Source organism: Trematomus bernacchii, unplaced genomic scaffold (genome assembly GCF_902827165.1).
Source record: "Trematomus bernacchii unplaced genomic scaffold, fTreBer1.1, whole genome shotgun sequence".
NCBI classification, from domain to species: Eukaryota; Metazoa; Chordata; class Actinopteri; order Perciformes; family Nototheniidae; genus Trematomus; species Trematomus bernacchii.
This window is the reverse complement of record NW_022988058.1, coordinates 923,693-940,239: the sequence shown is the minus strand read 5'-3', so window position 1 is coordinate 940,239 and position 16,547 is coordinate 923,693. Positions and strand designations below refer to the sequence as shown.

Genomic DNA, 16,547 nt, shown 5'->3' with positions numbered 1-16,547 from the left:
GAGAGGAGAGAGGCAGACGGGAGGGACATCTTTTCTCTTCACTCAGGTTTGTGTTGATTTGATTTTATTCCGTCCGTATCGCGGTGAGAGCCGGAGACCACCGAGAGAATAACACAGATAGATCAGCTCGTGCTCCCCCGTAAACTGCGGTCCCTTGGTCACGCGCCACCATGACTGGATCAATGTGATGAGACTCGGAGTCTGACATGATGAGGGCGTCACATTTAACATGGCCCGCTTTATGAATACAGTGTATATACACAGTGATGGACATGTTGTAATGAGACGGTATCTCCTGACAGCAGCGGACATGATGCTCCGCATGTCTCCATCTTTCCTCCTGAATGTTCTCTGTACAGCCTCAACACCACCACTCATAAAGGGTGTGTGTGTGTGTGTGTGTGTGTGTGTGTGTGTGTGTGTGGTGTGTGTGGTGTGTGTGTGTGTGTGTGTGGTGTGTGTGTGTGTGTGGTGTGTGTGTGTGTGGTGTGTGTGTGGTGTGTGTGTGTGTGTGTGTGTGTGTGTGTGTGTGGTGTGTGTGTGGTGTGTGTGGTGTGTGTGTGTGTGTGTGTGTGTGTGTGTGTGTGTGTGTGTGTGTGTGTGTGTGTGTGTGTGTGTGTGTGTGTGTGTGTGTGTGTGTGTGTGCGCGCGTGTGTGTGCGCGTGTGCGCGCATCTGTCTGTGTGCTGGTGCATCAGTCAGTGTTTAAGATATTCGCTTTCAGTTAAATAATGACAGCAGGCCTTTCATTCTGTGGTTCAGTAAAAAAGTTCAAATTCATCATTCATAATGGAGCAATATGAAGAGATCCCAAATGACTTCTGTAAAATCTAATCTAATTAACTGGGGTGGTTTAGTTAAAGGTGGGGTAGGTAAGTTTGAGAAACCGGCTCGAGATACACTTTTTGTTATATTCCATGGAATGCTCTTAACATCCCGATAGCAATGAATATCTTAAGTGCTTTGACAAAAAATCCATAAAAAAATGTTATCTGTGGAAGCCGTAATACTGTAAAAAGCACGACCAATCATTTTAGCCGGCCCGGCTAAAATAACTGGATGGCCTACCTGCCTGTCAGCCTTCCATCTGTGCACAAACTTATCTCGTGCCCTCATTGGTCATGTGCGCGTTCGTGTGTGTTGGAGGGGCTCTATAAGGAAGTGGCAGATTTTGTCCGGTTGTGTATTTTCAAATTCTAGCGATCTCGAGCCGGTTTCTCAAATGTACCTACCCTACCTTTAATCTCACAAATGTGTTATTTGTAAAGTTATTAATCTAGATAACTTTAGTTAAATGGAAATGAAGTTAAAACATTGTACCTGCTTACCAAATTATGCGAAATGAACAGGAGTTTTTAAAGGTATTTTTACTTAAATGTGCAAAGGAAAAACTCCTCTTAATAAAAGGCCTGTGGCTCACTCACTGTCACACAGACATCAAAATAAACTTTGTTTCAAATCAAAGTTCTACTTCATTATGAGTAAAAAATACTCAAGACACATGTCACCTGTTTTCCCTAAGACAGAATAAGCATAGATAACCAAAGGCCTCCTCAAAGCTGCAAACCATGCCTTCAGTTGTAGTTCCATGTAGGGCTGAGGGCGTTGTTACATGTGTGCATGTAAGCAGAACAGGCATGATCATTTGCAGAATTTATGCATTTATGTGTTCATCACCGCTGAACCACCGCCAACCAATAATTACTGTATATGTCAATATACGGTAAATATGTATTTCTTATTTGTTGATCTCCCTTATATTGTAAAGCCAAATTGGAGTCCCAGAAAAGCGCAATCAAAATATAATTTTATATGTTTTGTATTAGCTAATAATTTGAATCTGCAAAGTAACTTAAGATTTCAGATAATTGCTGTGGAGAAAAACTTACAATATTGGCGGAAAATAGGGGGAAAAGTTAAACTTACAGGTGTCTTCTATCCTTTTGGGGATTTAGGACACTCTAAAATGTAGTGGAGTATAAGTATAAAATACTGTAGGATAAAATGAAAATAGCTCAAGATAGAAGAAGTACAGTACTTGAGTAAATGAGAGCAGTTGGCAGGCTGATTACCTTTCTTTACATTCACTTACATTTGTCTTTGCTTTGGTTTATTGCAATAATAATAAAACACACATTTTGTACAAACTATGGACATCATGCACAATCACAATATTTCATCCACTCACTCCTAAAGGGCCAGCCCTTTAGGAGTGAGTGGATGTCTTGCCTTCAGATATTTGCTGAATGTGGGAACTGAATGTTTGTGTTTGCTGTTTTTTTGCCAGAAACAAGAATGACTCAACGTTTTTTTCTACATCTTTATTCAGGATAAGTCTGTAAGGATGGAAATGGATATCAACGGAGGGTCAAGAGCACACGTCTCCATTGTTCCTGCAGCTGAAATCAAAGCCACATTAAAACCTGACAGAGAGAGACCTCGATGTTCCAGCACCCCCTGTTCCCCCATCAGAGGCACTGTCGCAGGGTACCAGATCCTCCACATGGATTCCAATTACCTGGTGGGCTTCACCACTGGGGAGGAACTGCTAAAGCTGGCCCACAGGTGGTCAGAAGGCCCTCCAGAGAAGGGTTCTGTCTCAGAAACGGTGTCCAACTCCATCCAGAGCAGTGTCCCAAAGGCTGGAGAATCTGTTCTCCACAAGTCTCCACGAATCTGCAAAGGAAAAAGTCGTTACTACCAACCCTACGAAATTCCTGCTGCCAATGGGCGGAGGCGGAGGCGTATGCCCAGCTCCAGTGACCCAATCCTCAGGTCCCTGGCCCAGGGGGAAGCTGGGAGGGGTCTACATGCTTCACTACCACTCTGTCTGCTTAAAGGGAAGAGGGCCCAGTCCAAGTCTCTGGACTACCTAAATCTGGACAAAACAAGAATAAGAGAGTCGTCGGACACGGAGGTGTTGCAGTACCAACTGCAGCACCTCACCCTGCGAGGGGAGCGCGTGTTCACCAGGAACCTGACATGAGATCACTGGAAGGTCCTTACAGGTGTCTTCTATCCTTTTGGGGATTTAGGTGCTATTTCAAGCTTGGTTTCTTTCTACTCAGAGAATAAAATGTTCTTCAAGAGGCAATCTGTTAATCTGGTTATTTTATGGACTTTGGGTTTACCTTGTATTGTACACATGGCGTTGTGAAGGAAATCTCTCCTCACATTGTAATAAGGTTGTTGAAGTAAAAAATGTGAATTACAGTATATAAAATGAGCAATAATTTTTAAAGCTACTTATTAGCAGTGCTGTTTGTTTGTACTGCTCAGAAACACACAGAGTTAGAGCTGATGAAGCCATGGGATGAACTGTCCTGAGAGTCGAGGCCTGCAGGCAGGCCTCCACTCTCAGGACAGTTCCGGTGTAGGCTCCACTCTCAGGACACCTCCACTCTCAGTACAGGAAGTGACGATTCTGACGAACAAGTTTTTTTCCTCGCCCCCCGAAGGACTCGTCTGATTGAAGTTTTCAAATCACAATGGAGACTCATCACGGAGGTGATGAGTCCGCTCACCATGCAGTTTGGGTCGGCCTTGGTCAAGCCCTTTTGACCCCCCCAGCCTGGTTCTCGTAAAAGTTGACTTAGTCATTTTTCGCTCAAATGACACCATGGAGGAATGTAACGGGAGTTGACAGGGGACTCTGCCCGCCTCACGAGTGCCTATTTTCGGACACTTTTTTTAACTTTTCCCCCTATTTTCCCCGGTTCTATTCATTTTAATAGGGTGGGTGTCCCCCCACGGCCTGTGTCCAGCTGTTTCCCCCCCCCACTCATCCATATATTAACGGATTTTGACCATTTTCGTTGCATTTTTCTCTTCTCCTCTCGTGAAAAACGTGTTCGTCAGAATCGTCACTTCCAGTACTGAGAGTGGAGGTGTCCTGAGAGTGGAGCCTACACCGGAACTGTCCTGAGAGTGGAGGCCTGCAGGCAGACCCCTCGCGATGAAGCACATATGCAGGGGTGCCCACACTTTTTCAGCTTGGGAGCTACTTTTAAAATGACCAAGCCCAAATGATCTACCTACAGGGCCGCCCGCCCCTGCCCAATCTGTGTGGGGGGGGGGGAGGGGTGCTAGTGGACTAAACGGCGGATAAACTGCTCACACTAATTGCGCCGCATAAGCGCATAGTAGTGCGCCGCATTTGCGCTTCAGATGAGGAGGTGAGGCCCCCTCATAACTGCATGAACCCGTATGGCACGATACAACTCAGACTGGCTTACCTGTACGTCAATCAACTGGCAAATGCCATAGTAAGGATGGATCAATTTCTTTTTTCAATGCCATGCGATCTACCCACACTACCTTTGCGATCGACCGGTCGATCGACCGCTCGATCGCCATCGACGTATTGGGCACCCCTGCCATAATGTATTAAACATACACTATGTTCAAATGGATTATTGCAACCACTTCAATAATAGTTGCAATGTGAAGAGCTGTGTTAGTGGAAGTGTTGTTTTTTGTTTGTGCAGATGTTGGCACTGCAAACAGCTGTTAAATTAGCAGGATTATATTTTTACTAATTTGCATATTTTTTGTTTAATTGTTTTCAATCAATGTTGATGTTTATAAACCTCTTATTTTTTTGAAAATGGGCATGTTTGAAACAAATGATAGTGATACTCACTTTCAAACTCACATGCCATATATACATTAAAAAAACAATTGTAATTGTTTTCATCCCTCTGCCCATGCTAACCCCTTCCATGTTTTTATATATTCTACTGGCAGGCCATGAAACAAGCTAGATGAATAACCAGGGACAATTCATTCCATTGTTTAGCTCCTTAGGTCATGCCACTGGACTACACTAATGAAGGGGGGGGGGGTGTGTGTCAAATCTAAATTCTAATTGGTAATTTTAGCTCCAGGACTGTGGCTTTTGGTCTCTTAAAGTTGGCCTGTTAATCGTTCCACAGCTAGAACAGGAACTTACCTCTTTGAATGTACATATGTGTACTGAATACAAATTTGACACAGAAGTCAGCGCAAGACAAGAAAACAGGTTATGGGAACATCTTACGAGTTGAGAAGATGGCTGCTGTAGCTGGAGCTTTCACAGAGAGCCACAACTTTAGTCCTGGTTTGTAACATTAGACCAGTGTACATGTTGGGAGTTAGGAAGACTCTAAGGAATTAGTGGAGTAATCTGTTTATTGGTTATTGTTTGCGAAAATATGGTTGGAAATATGTTGGCTTAAGAAAAACATATTGTTGCGCATCCCTAGTTTTCTACATTGGTTATGCCCGCCGCAAAAATATAATATTGAGATGTGTGTTTTCTAATGAGTGTGTGTGTTCCTCTTACAGCTCGTAATGGATGTGTGCTCTATGCCTCTGTCTGTGCATTTAATTCCACAGACTGTCTCTGGAAACTCAGTGCACCTGCATATCATCACCACCATGTCAACATGTTCACATAAGCCATGCCACTATCTACAGTTGTGTGGAACCCCTCTTTGAAAGTAAATTCTGATTTGTGTGCATTAGAACATTTAATTTATTTCATGAATGTTCAACAACTAAAGCCTCTGTGCCAAGTTTTGATGTGATAAAGGAATCCTTCAGAGTCTGTGTTTTACTTTGAGCCCATTCATTTCAGTATATACCTGACAGATCCACGGGGGCACATGCATTGTTGTTTGCTTATTCTGTTTTACTTCCTGAGAGACATCAGGAGGAGCCCGATGACACTCTCTGTAATATTCAGTATTCAGTATTCACTATTTCTAATTTCAGGTTTTTATTTTTTACACAAAAAACGTGAATGGAAATGCTGGATATTAGACAGCAACTGTGTAGTGAAGTGAAAACACTGATTGTGACTGGAGTTTTTATTTAATTCCATATTCTTGCCTTTTCTTGTTTAGTGGTATAATTCCCCCACAACTTTTTCTTGATGCACCCAGCTTGGTGGATGGAAATAACATTTTGTTCGCATTTTCTTTGGTGAGTGTTTAAATGTGTGAGCTAAATTTGGATGGGCAACAATCATAGTCTAAGTACATATGAAGTAATGTTAATTTTAAAACATATTTATAATACATATAATATTAAAGGTGGGGTAGGTAAGTTTGAGAAACCGGCTCGAGATACACTTTTTGTTATATTCCATGGAATGCTCTTAACATCCCGATAGCAATGAATATCTTAAGTGCTTTGACAAAAAATCCATAAACATTTTTTATCTGTGGAAGCCGTAATACTGTAAAAAGCCGGCCCGGCTAAAATAACTGGATGGCCTACCTGCCTGTCAGCCTTCCATCTGTGCACAAACTTATCTCGTGCCCTCATTGGTCATGTGCGCGTTCGTGTGTGTTGGAGGAGGGGCTCTATAAGGAAGTGGCAGATTTTGTCCGGTTGTGTATTTTCAAATTCTAGCGATCTCGAGCCGGTTTCTCAAACTTACCTACCCCACCTTTAATTTAAGGACGTATTGATGTCCTTAAAAACAATAGTGGCTAAACATTGACACCACTACCAAGCAAAGCAAAAATACATGTAAAAATATAGTTTTATTTTTAGACTTTTGGAAACTAATATTTAAACCTTGTGGGGTCTATACACTTATCCATTGTATGTAAAGTCACTCATATGCACTTCTATTTATTCCTTAAACCAAACAGAAAAAGTAAATTTCATGTTAACCAATGACTGTTAATAATTAAAGTGTATTTTAAACCAATGGAAGCTTACAGTTTTTTGTTTCTGCCAAATAACAGTTTTTTTTAAGTGTTACACATTCAAATGTTTTACAAAACATTTGTAAGAAGATGTGCATATGGGAAATTGGGAACATTTCAGATAGTTTTAAAGGGCCCATGTCATGGCCATTTCCACTGATCATAATTACATTGTTGAGGTATACTAAAATAGATTTATACTGTGCAATTTTCCAAACTCACATTGGTTTCGCATACAGCATCTCTGTCAAGCATGTATATTCACCGGTATTCACTCTCTGTCCTAAACTGCTTGTTGGAGCTCTTGCCCCCCTCTCCCTGTGAGCCCAGTGTGCTTCGATTGGTCAGCTCGGCCACTCTGTTCTGATTAGTCAACCACCAGAGAGGCTCCGCCCATGTCTAACAGTGCTTTTTTCGGCTCGCTCTGAGCGGAACATCAGTCTTATAATGGCGTCGGTACAGCCGTATATTTTATACGCTAACTAACCGAACTGTACCTACAACTGTTGTTATAGAAGAGTAAGTTATTTTTCCCTGTAATAAACTACTACTCTTTGATGAGAAATCAAATCATGGTTTGCTATATGAATGATATGTTATAGGAGCAAATAATTCAGGGAAGAAAGGATACTAAGTATTTCCATCAAACTTTATTTTTAGAAATGTACAAAATGGACATGTGTAAATATACATATATACACTGTATATCATCCATTCCTCCCATTATAGGCATTTTCGGCATCTTGCCTATCGCAGCTTGTAAGCTGCTGCCGGGGCTTTTTAGGACGAGGCATCAGAGTGGTCATCCCGTGTGTGTGTTTTCCGCCAGATACGCCAGGAGTTTCCTGATCTGGCTGGACGAAATCAAATGCAAATCACAAAATATTAGAGAAACGTAGTTGTTTTAGATTCGTTAGTAGTAGTTGTGGTAGGAGTGTGTATCTATCTAATCTATCTATCTAATCAACACAGTTAGCTTGCCAGCTAATATGCTAACCTACGTTTGCTAGTTGTTCAGTGTAATATGCCAATCTACTATGAACAACAGCTAGTCTAGGCTAGCAAGAACATGTCTAGCTCTAGGTAGCCTTGTTGTTTAGCTATGTAGCATACACGCTATGAACGGTAGCTCGGTAGCATACACGCCAGGAACGCCAACTATAATGTACTGACCGTACGGTAAATCACCCGGAGTATACTGTCTATGAGTATTTCGTGTGTGATTGCAGACATTCTACAGCTATGAGATACATGTAAGGCCATCTGCTAACATTGGAGTTGATATATGGAAACGCTAGCAACTTAGTTAGCACTGCTCGCACACACACAGACACACACACTGCTGGAGGAGCAGACAGGCTTGGTGATACAGCTAGAACAAGCGAAACTCATCCTGAGCACACACAAACACTCACAGCCGAAGTAAAAACAATAAGTGTGGCTTGATATTGAGTAAGAAAAAGGTTTATAACGCTGTGAGCATGGGTCTGCGGAGAGCATTTCAACGCAGTGTTGTAGTCAAGTCACCAATTCACGAGTCCAAGTCACTCTCGAGTCACCACTCTTCGAGTCCGAGTCACCAAGGGAGAGTCGTAGTCGAGTCCGAGTCCAAGTCCGAGTCACCCAAGGAGTGTCCGAGTCGAGTCCGAGTCCGAGTCATCATTACCTGTGTTCGAGTCCGAGTCCAAGTCCGAGTCACCCAACGAGTGTCTGAGTCGAGTCCGAGTCCGAGTCATCATTACCTGTGTTCGAGTCCGAGTCCAAGTCCGAGCCACCTAAGAAGAGTCCAAGTCAAGTCCGAGTCACAAGTCTTCATGTATTAATCTTCGTGGATATACAACTGTTAGTGGTTCTTGAACCCCGAGAGCAGGAGAGACTGAAAAGAGTCAAGGCAAGCTTATAAAAGTTAACAGCATTTAATTACACAAAAGATGCGGTGGTATACAAATGAAATGGGCGCGTTGGTGGTTCCCCCCTGCCAGCTGTTTGGTCCCGTCAGCGCTGGGTCAGCTGGGGGCAAGGAGAGAGAGAGATCCTTCTTGTGTCTCCCGGGTAACAACTGTAGTCTTCTCCTATTGGCCGGCGTCGACGGGGGCGTGTCCAATGCAAATCCTGTCGGTTTCTGCTGCTGAATTACATCACTCAGATGTCTGTGGTTATTTAAACATTCCCTAATAAACCTCATTCCTGCGTCAATAAATGAGTGTTAAACCCAGGGTGTTTAGTGTACAACATCACGTTATTTCACCTTCAATTCACGGTTTGAAAACGTAGCATTTCGCCACATGCTAATGCTAACCGGAAATGACGAAATTCACCAGCGGAAAACCGGAAGTCACTTGTGAATCTTCGGTTTTCAGAATAAAACAGATTTAAATTAAATACAGTGTATTTCATTCAAATTACGCCACATCAACATTGATTTTAATTTCTAACAATCCCTCCTTTCATACCCTTTAAGGTATGAACATAATACTGAAATCAATGAGTTCTTCATCTGAACTTTGCATAGTACATAACTCATAAAGGGTAGAAAATACAAATAGGAACAATACATATTCATCATAAATGCGAAGTTTTTCATCTGTGCATAACTTCTAGCTTAAACCTTTAATGTCACTTCGTAAAATAGCAGCAATTAGCTTGGTATGGAAAACGTAGAACTCCCTCCTTTCACATCATATATCATCTTCATAAGTTATCTGGTGTAAAGGCACTTGTTCTTTCACAAAATATAAGGAGGATAAAACTATCTGAAAATATTACTCTTTATTTAAACAATCCTATCCTCTTCAGTGTTGCATACACTCTCTTTTTCAACTAATGTCTAGCGCTATTCTATCGGTCTGTTTTTATCTGACTGTTTGTGTCATCCTTTTACTGTGTCTCTGGTGTGATTTAGGAATCTCTGCTGGTTATATCAGATATAGTTCTCCCCATCCACATTCTTGTTGGTTGTGGGACAGAGGAATAATAATTCAGAACCTGCTGATATCTAAATCTTAATACTCGGCATATGTTACAAACAAAATAAAACATCTTCATGGTGAACTAAATAACATATTTCAATAGCTCGGAAATGTCTGATGAGCATCTGTGTTGTTCCTAAATAAAATCCTTGTAATCTTTTTCAAATCTAAATATAACAATGAACTATTCCTGTTTGTGGTAAAGGCACACACTAACTTTATGTAATATAATTTCATTATGGATTCAAAACAACTAAAGTCATGGTACTGTCAGTGAATGATTTCCTGGGTGTATCTGTCCTGTAAGGTATGTCATTCTCTGCTTGGCTCGTGTGCAGAAATCCCATCAATTTCACCTGGCAATACTGCTTCTACCCGTCTATTATCAAGCTGAAAAATGAATACAGAATTCCAACATACTGTCATCAAATGTCTTTCTATTATAAATTTAAATGTATATCCCCATAATGACCTAAACAATAAAGTCTATGGCTTTTACTTCTATTTCTTTACCAGGCTAGTTACAAGATGTTGTCTAAATTAAATTCTGTGTCATTACATTACTATGTTTTAGTTTAACTGTAATATGTTCTTTCTATATTTCAAACCTCAGTTACTCTAATGTCTGTTAAAATATTACAAAATTGTTTCATTATCATAGGTCAACTTCTTTGGTATTCCATTCTGGAATTACATCTCTCACAGTAGCCCCTTGGCCACTGCTTCTGCATCTGTGTTACCTGTTCAAAATGCAATCAATATTTAGAAACATGTCAACATTCATCAAACAGTATCTTATCCCCAGATATGGAGCAGGTTAATTCTAAAACTATCATTCAATGCTCAGTTTGAACATCTAGGTTGGGGCGGAAGGTTTCTTTCAATCCCTAAAAGAAAAATTTAAATTGTGAATTTGACAGCCATGTTGACATTATACATTATCCACTCTCCCCCCTTTTTACACATGAACTCATGTGTAATAAAATCCTGAAATGGGGAGGGGAGGAAAGAAAACTTTCAGTTACATTTTGGTTAGGGACATAGCAATTTTCAAGGTTCAAGGTTCAAGGTTCTTTATTGTCAATCTGACATAGCTACAGAGTAATTATGCAGTTGAAAATCTTATGTCACAGGCTTCTCCAACAATGCAACATAATAACATAACATAATAACAATAAGAGCAAGAGCAATACAAAAATAATAATAGTTATAAAAATGAAATAAAGTTATGATGTGGAATAGTGCAGTATGAGTCTATATACAAGTTATTGGAATGATATATATATATTAGGTATTAGATACATACTACTGAGTAGCAGTTGAATGTTTGAAGTTGTTTCAACAGTTCAATTTTTTAACAGTCTCACTGCCCGCGGGAAGAAACTGTCTCCGAATCTTCTTGTCCTTGCCAGGATGCTGCGGTAACGTCTGCCAGACGGCAACAGAAAGAACAGTTTGTGGCTGGGGTGATGGGGGTCTTTGATAATCCGTAGTGATTTCTTCCTGAGCCGCTGGGAGTAAAGGTCCTCCATGGATGGCAGCTCCGTCCTGGTGATGTGCTGTGCAGTTTTCACCACCCTCTGTAAAGCCTTACGATCGAGGTCGGTGCAGCTGCCGTACCAGGCCGTCATGCTGCCAGTGAGGATACTCTCTATCGTGCACCTGTAGAAGTTGCAGAGTATCCTGGAATCCATTTTGAACCTCCTCAACCTGCGGAGGAAGAAGAGCCGCTGTCGAGCTTTCTTAGTGATGGTGGTGGTGTGAAGAGACCATGTCAGGTCCTCAGTGATGTGGACCCCAAGGAACCTGAAGCTTTTGACTCTCTCCACCGTAGTCCCATTGATGGCGATGGGGGCGTGTCCCTCTCCCTGCTGCTTCCTGTAGTCCACAATCAGCTCCTTTGTTTTGCTGATGTTGAGATGGAGGTTGTTCTCCTGGCACCAAGATGTCAGGTTTTCGACCTCCTCTCTGTATGCCGTCTCGTCATCGTCTGTGATCTGGCCGATGACGGTCGTGTCATCAGCAAACTTCACGATGGTGTTGGAGCTGTGTGTGGCCACGCAGTCGTGGGTGAACAGGGAGTAGAGGAGAGGGCTGAGCACGCAGCCTTGAGGGGCACCGGTGTTGAGAATCAGGGTGGAGGATGTGATATTTCCCACCCGCACTGCCTGGGGTCTGCCCGTCAGGAAGTTCAGGATCCAGTCGCAGAGGGCGCTGTTGAGTCCGAGGTCTCTGAGCTTGATGGCCAGCTTGGAGGGCACAATGGTGTTGAATGCTGAACTGTAGTCAATGAACAGTATTCTCACATATGTGTTCCTCTTCTTCGGGTCCAGGTGTGAGAGGGCAGTGTGGAGGGTGAGGGCTATGGCGTCGTCTGTGGACCTGTTTGCTCTGTAGGCAAACTGCAGGGGGTCCAGAGATTCAGGGAGGGAGGAGGTGATGAATAATTTGACTAACCGCTCAAAGCACTTCATTATGATGGAGGTGAGTGCTACTGGGCGGTAGTCGTTGGGGCAGGTGATGATTGTCTTTTTGGGGACAGGAATGATGGTGGAGTGTTTAAGACATGTGACATTTTACATCCATTATTATTATTATTATCTTTCCACAGTAAACACCTCAGTGAAAATAAGTGTTTCTCTTCATCTTTCAGTCCTAAAAGAAACAGAATCTTCAGATTATAGTTTGAGTTTTTCATTTGCAAAACGCCAACTCCTGTGGGAGTAAAATATCATCAAGTAGATTAGAAACGGGTCCCATGTGCGGTTTCCCATTTTTGTGGAATTATAGGAAACCTCTCGTTTCCCTTGGAGCTCCAAAATAATATGTTAGTCCAAAAACATGCTTGGTTAGTTATTGTTTTAGAATCATGCAGTTACACTGATCACATGCCGGCATTCATTCACACTCATACCGTCTGGTTGTCAAGTCAGGTTCGGTCAGGTACACCCCAGAGTCAGTCATTGACAGTGCTTTTGTCACACTGTCAGTCAGGGTCAAAGGTCATTTGGTCTCGGTCTTTTGGCCATGTCGTGCTCTGCAGAGTCTTTTCAGAGGTAATTCAGCATACCCTTTATCTACAAAAATATGTCATATGCGGAGCGCCATTCCTTATTCATTCACGATTTCAACTATGATTTTTAAGATGGTTCTAACTTTTCATTGGGACTTCTGCCTCCCACCTTTCTTGAAATGTGTTACAAAATTCACTTCCTTATAGTACTACTACTGCAGTTTATTTACACCTAATTAGTATTAAAATGTCTAAAAGATCTATTTCAGAAACTTGTGTACATGTGGTGAACATTTGTTTATATTATCTAAATTCCTTGTCTATGACTTGCAAATAGTTTGAGTGTAAAAATGTGTTTTTTCTCTGGTGGTGCCTTTCCTAAAAATGTTCAATTACTTATTGTGTTGTACCAGTTTTTCCAAAATCAGTTCTAACTGCCGTGCCGTTTCTGGAAATGTGGCGGTACGGCTACACAGTTTGCAATAAAGTGCCAACATGTTCCTTTGTTAACTCTTATCCGGAGTGCATCTGCAGTGCGTTCTACAACTTCCCATGGTCCACTCCATACAGGTTGCAACGAGTTCATCTTGTGGATTTTTACTTTCACCCAATCACCTGATCCAACAGAAATATTCATCATGGACCTGGCATATGCTTCCGCCTCAATTTTCCTAATATCTAACACTGGTTCTCCTCTGTATTGTGAGGTGCTACATTGTGGTGGATATTGCTGAGTGGGGCAATCTCTGGCCAAATGTCTACAATCACCACATATGAAGCAGCCATCATCCCTTCTCCCTCTTGATCGTTGCTTTCCTCTCCATTGTCCCTTTTGTTGTATGGGAGGGTATACCTGTGCTTGCGGCTGTACTTGGGTAGGAGGATATGCAGGCGTTTGCTGTTGAAGATACTGTGGTGCTTGTGGCTGTACTTGGGTAGGAAGATACACAGGTGTTTGCTGTTGAAGATACTGTGGTGCTTGTGGCTGTACTTGGGTAGGAAGATACACAGGTGTTTGCTGTTGAAGATACTGTGGTGCTTGTGGCTGTACTTGGGTAGGAAGATACACAGGTGTTTGCTGTTGAAGATACTGTGGTGCTTGTGGCTGTACTTGGGTAGGAAGATACACAGGTGTTTGCTGTTGAAGATACTGTGGTGCTTGTGGCTGTACTTGGGTAGGAAGATACACAGGTGCTTGCTGTTGCTGGAGTTGTGTGGGACATTCATTGGACCAATGTGACGTCTGACCACATGTGTAGCAGCCACCATTCTGGAAACCTCTTCCTCTGAAACTTCCTCCTCCGCTTTGTTGGTTCTGCATTTGATTCTCTGGTTCTTCCTGAGTTTGAACTGTTGGAGGTTTTCGCTCTGCCTTCTCTGCTAGTATGGCCATCTGCTTTGTCGATTTCTTGTTTTTATTAGCTTCTGCATCTTTCTCAGCTTCGGCATCTTTCTCAGCTTCGACATCTTTCTCAGCTTCGGCATCTTTCTCAGCTACTTGTATCTTCAAAAGTCTTAGTTTTAGTGCTTTCATCACTTCGTCATTTTCCCTCTGTGTTGCCTGGTATGTCATGTCGTGGTGAATGAGCTGTAGTTTCCATTCTTCTGGGAGTTTAGCTTCTAATCCCACCACGGCTTCCAGGCATGCCTGCACTGATCGGGGAAGGGCTTTAATGACCGCGTTCTTCCACATCATTACGACAGCCGGAGAAACGTCATGTCGTTCTCCAGTGCAGTCCTCCCACACTCCTTCACATCTCTTCAGGAAGGTATGCATGTCCTCCCCCGGTTCTTTTCTCAGGCTGTTGAGGGCGTGTAAACTGCGTGTTGTTGGGTAGATGTTACGAATAGCAGCCCAATAGCTCGACCTGATATTGTTGAATGAAGTGTCATCTGGAGAGTTGGTGCATTTGGCCATGAAATCTACTGCTCTTGCCTCTAGTCTGCCTTCTATCCGTCTAAGCAGTGCCCTCATGTCTCCCAAGCACAGGTCGTCTTGGACAGTGTACTTCTCCAGATCTTTCACCCACTTCTGACCTCCTTGGGTGAGTGGAGGTAGCTTTGCCACTAATGATTCCATGTCCCTGTGAGCCCATGGTTGGTAGTCAAATCCTCCTCTCTCAGCCGCTATCAATGGCATGGAGGTATGTGCACTGGTCTTGGTTATTCCAGCTTTGGGGCATGTCCCAGGGTATTCGTCCCTACTACTGTTCTCTGAGGGAGATGCAAATCTGCGTCGTTGCTGTGACTGTTCTTGGTAGGGGGAGTGTCTACTGGTTACAAACTGTGTACTACCGTCGTCATCTTCATCTCCATGTCCTTTGGAATAGTCTTTGTCAGGAGAGTAATTTGATCGGCGTTTTGTTTGAGATTCTCCCCATTTTTTTGTTATTTGTCGTTTTCTTTCTTCCTTAATTTCTTGGAATCTTTCAGCTGCAGAATGTGTTGTTTCAGGAGAGCAACCAGTTCGGTAATTTTTCTCTTCTTGCTTTTCTGCTTCTTGAGTTCTGCTTCCATTCTGATGAGTTCTGCTTCCATTCTTCTGTTGAACTCTTCCTCTCTGATGAGTTCTGCTTCCATTCTTCTTTTGAACTCTTCCTCTCTGATGAGTTCTGCTTCCATCAGCTGGTTGACACTGGATAGGATTCTTAACTCATACGCCAATTCTTTCACATTTGGAGCTTGAATTGAAGCTTGGTGAGAAGGGTTGTTCTCTGATATGTCGGGAGGAGACACTTCGGTCAGGCTTGGATACTGCTTTGGAGTTTGGATAACTGGAGCCTCTTCTGTTATTTCTGCTGTGTCTTCATTTACTGGCAGATCTGCTGCTTCTACCAAATGTAAGCTTGTTGTCAATCCTTGGCTGGCATATTTTAGATGGAGTATCAGACTTGTAACTCTAGCTTTTCTTTCTTCAGCTTTGTTCATAGCGCTTTTTCCAGGTCCATACCACGAGGGTCGTCCGGCTTTGATCCATGCCTCTTGCTGTTGTAGGTATTCTCCATTCTCATATTCAACTACAGCTTTTCTATGGGCTTTCGTTGGTCCAGGTTGATCATCTGCTGGAATCAATCCTCTCGTTTGCCACTGCTCGAACAGTTTCTCTATTCTGTTCCATGTCTTCTGTCTATCTTTTGGCGCTGTCATAGCATCTGACCTGATGTTTAGCCTCTCCTTAATATCTGCAGTTGAGCCTGGCATTGAGAATGCTCTTAACTTAGTGTCATTTAGTGACATGTTTCACTAGGATGGAATTATGAAGTTTATCAAAGAAGAATTACTAATCCACTGAATAGTACCTTTGTATTCTTTATAAAAGTATCCTATGTCACATGAACTCAACTTTAGAATCTGGTAATCTTTTTTTTTGTTTTTGTTTTTTAAGTTTTTAATAAAAAATTAATAAAAGTAAATTAGAAATTATGCAAATTTTAAAATCAGAAATAAAAAAAATAAAAAATGTACAGTGTATGGTTTTGACCTTTAAAATATGAAAATAGGAATATGGTGAAAATCCAAATAAACTGTGTACAGTGTATTCTGAAGTTTATGAAATTATGCAAATGTCATAACTACAATACTTCAATTCAGAGAAACCACATGTAATCTTTATCTGTGTGTGGTGAAGAATGTATTAACTGTAATACTTATGTCCGCTAGGGGAGCTGTCTTATTTTTAACTCCTTTCAAATGTATCAACTAGTACTTCCGGTTTATTTTCCCAAATAATAAAGTTCAAATTACTTTCTTTGAAAAGCATGAAAAACAAAAACAACTTAATCTACTCTCAATGTTCATCTACACCATCCCTGTGTATTTAATCAGTAGTTACCAGTTGTATCTTTACTCAAACTATTTCACCACCAAG

The 16,547-nt window shown here is 41.9% G+C and overlaps 1 protein-coding gene across 1 annotated transcript; it reads left to right on the top strand.

Annotated features, from left to right (window-relative positions):
- Position 1: 1 nt before the first annotated feature.
- macir (macrophage immunometabolism regulator) lies at positions 2–4,029 on the top strand. The gene is made up of 2 exons (XM_034120254.1): positions 2–46; positions 2,329–4,029. The coding sequence occupies exon 2, from the start codon at positions 2,344–2,346 to the stop codon at positions 2,983–2,985; it is 642 nt and encodes a 213-aa protein (XP_033976145.1). The 5' UTR covers positions 2–46; positions 2,329–2,343; the 3' UTR covers positions 2,986–4,029.
- The last annotated feature ends 12,518 nt before the right edge of the window (positions 4,030–16,547 follow it).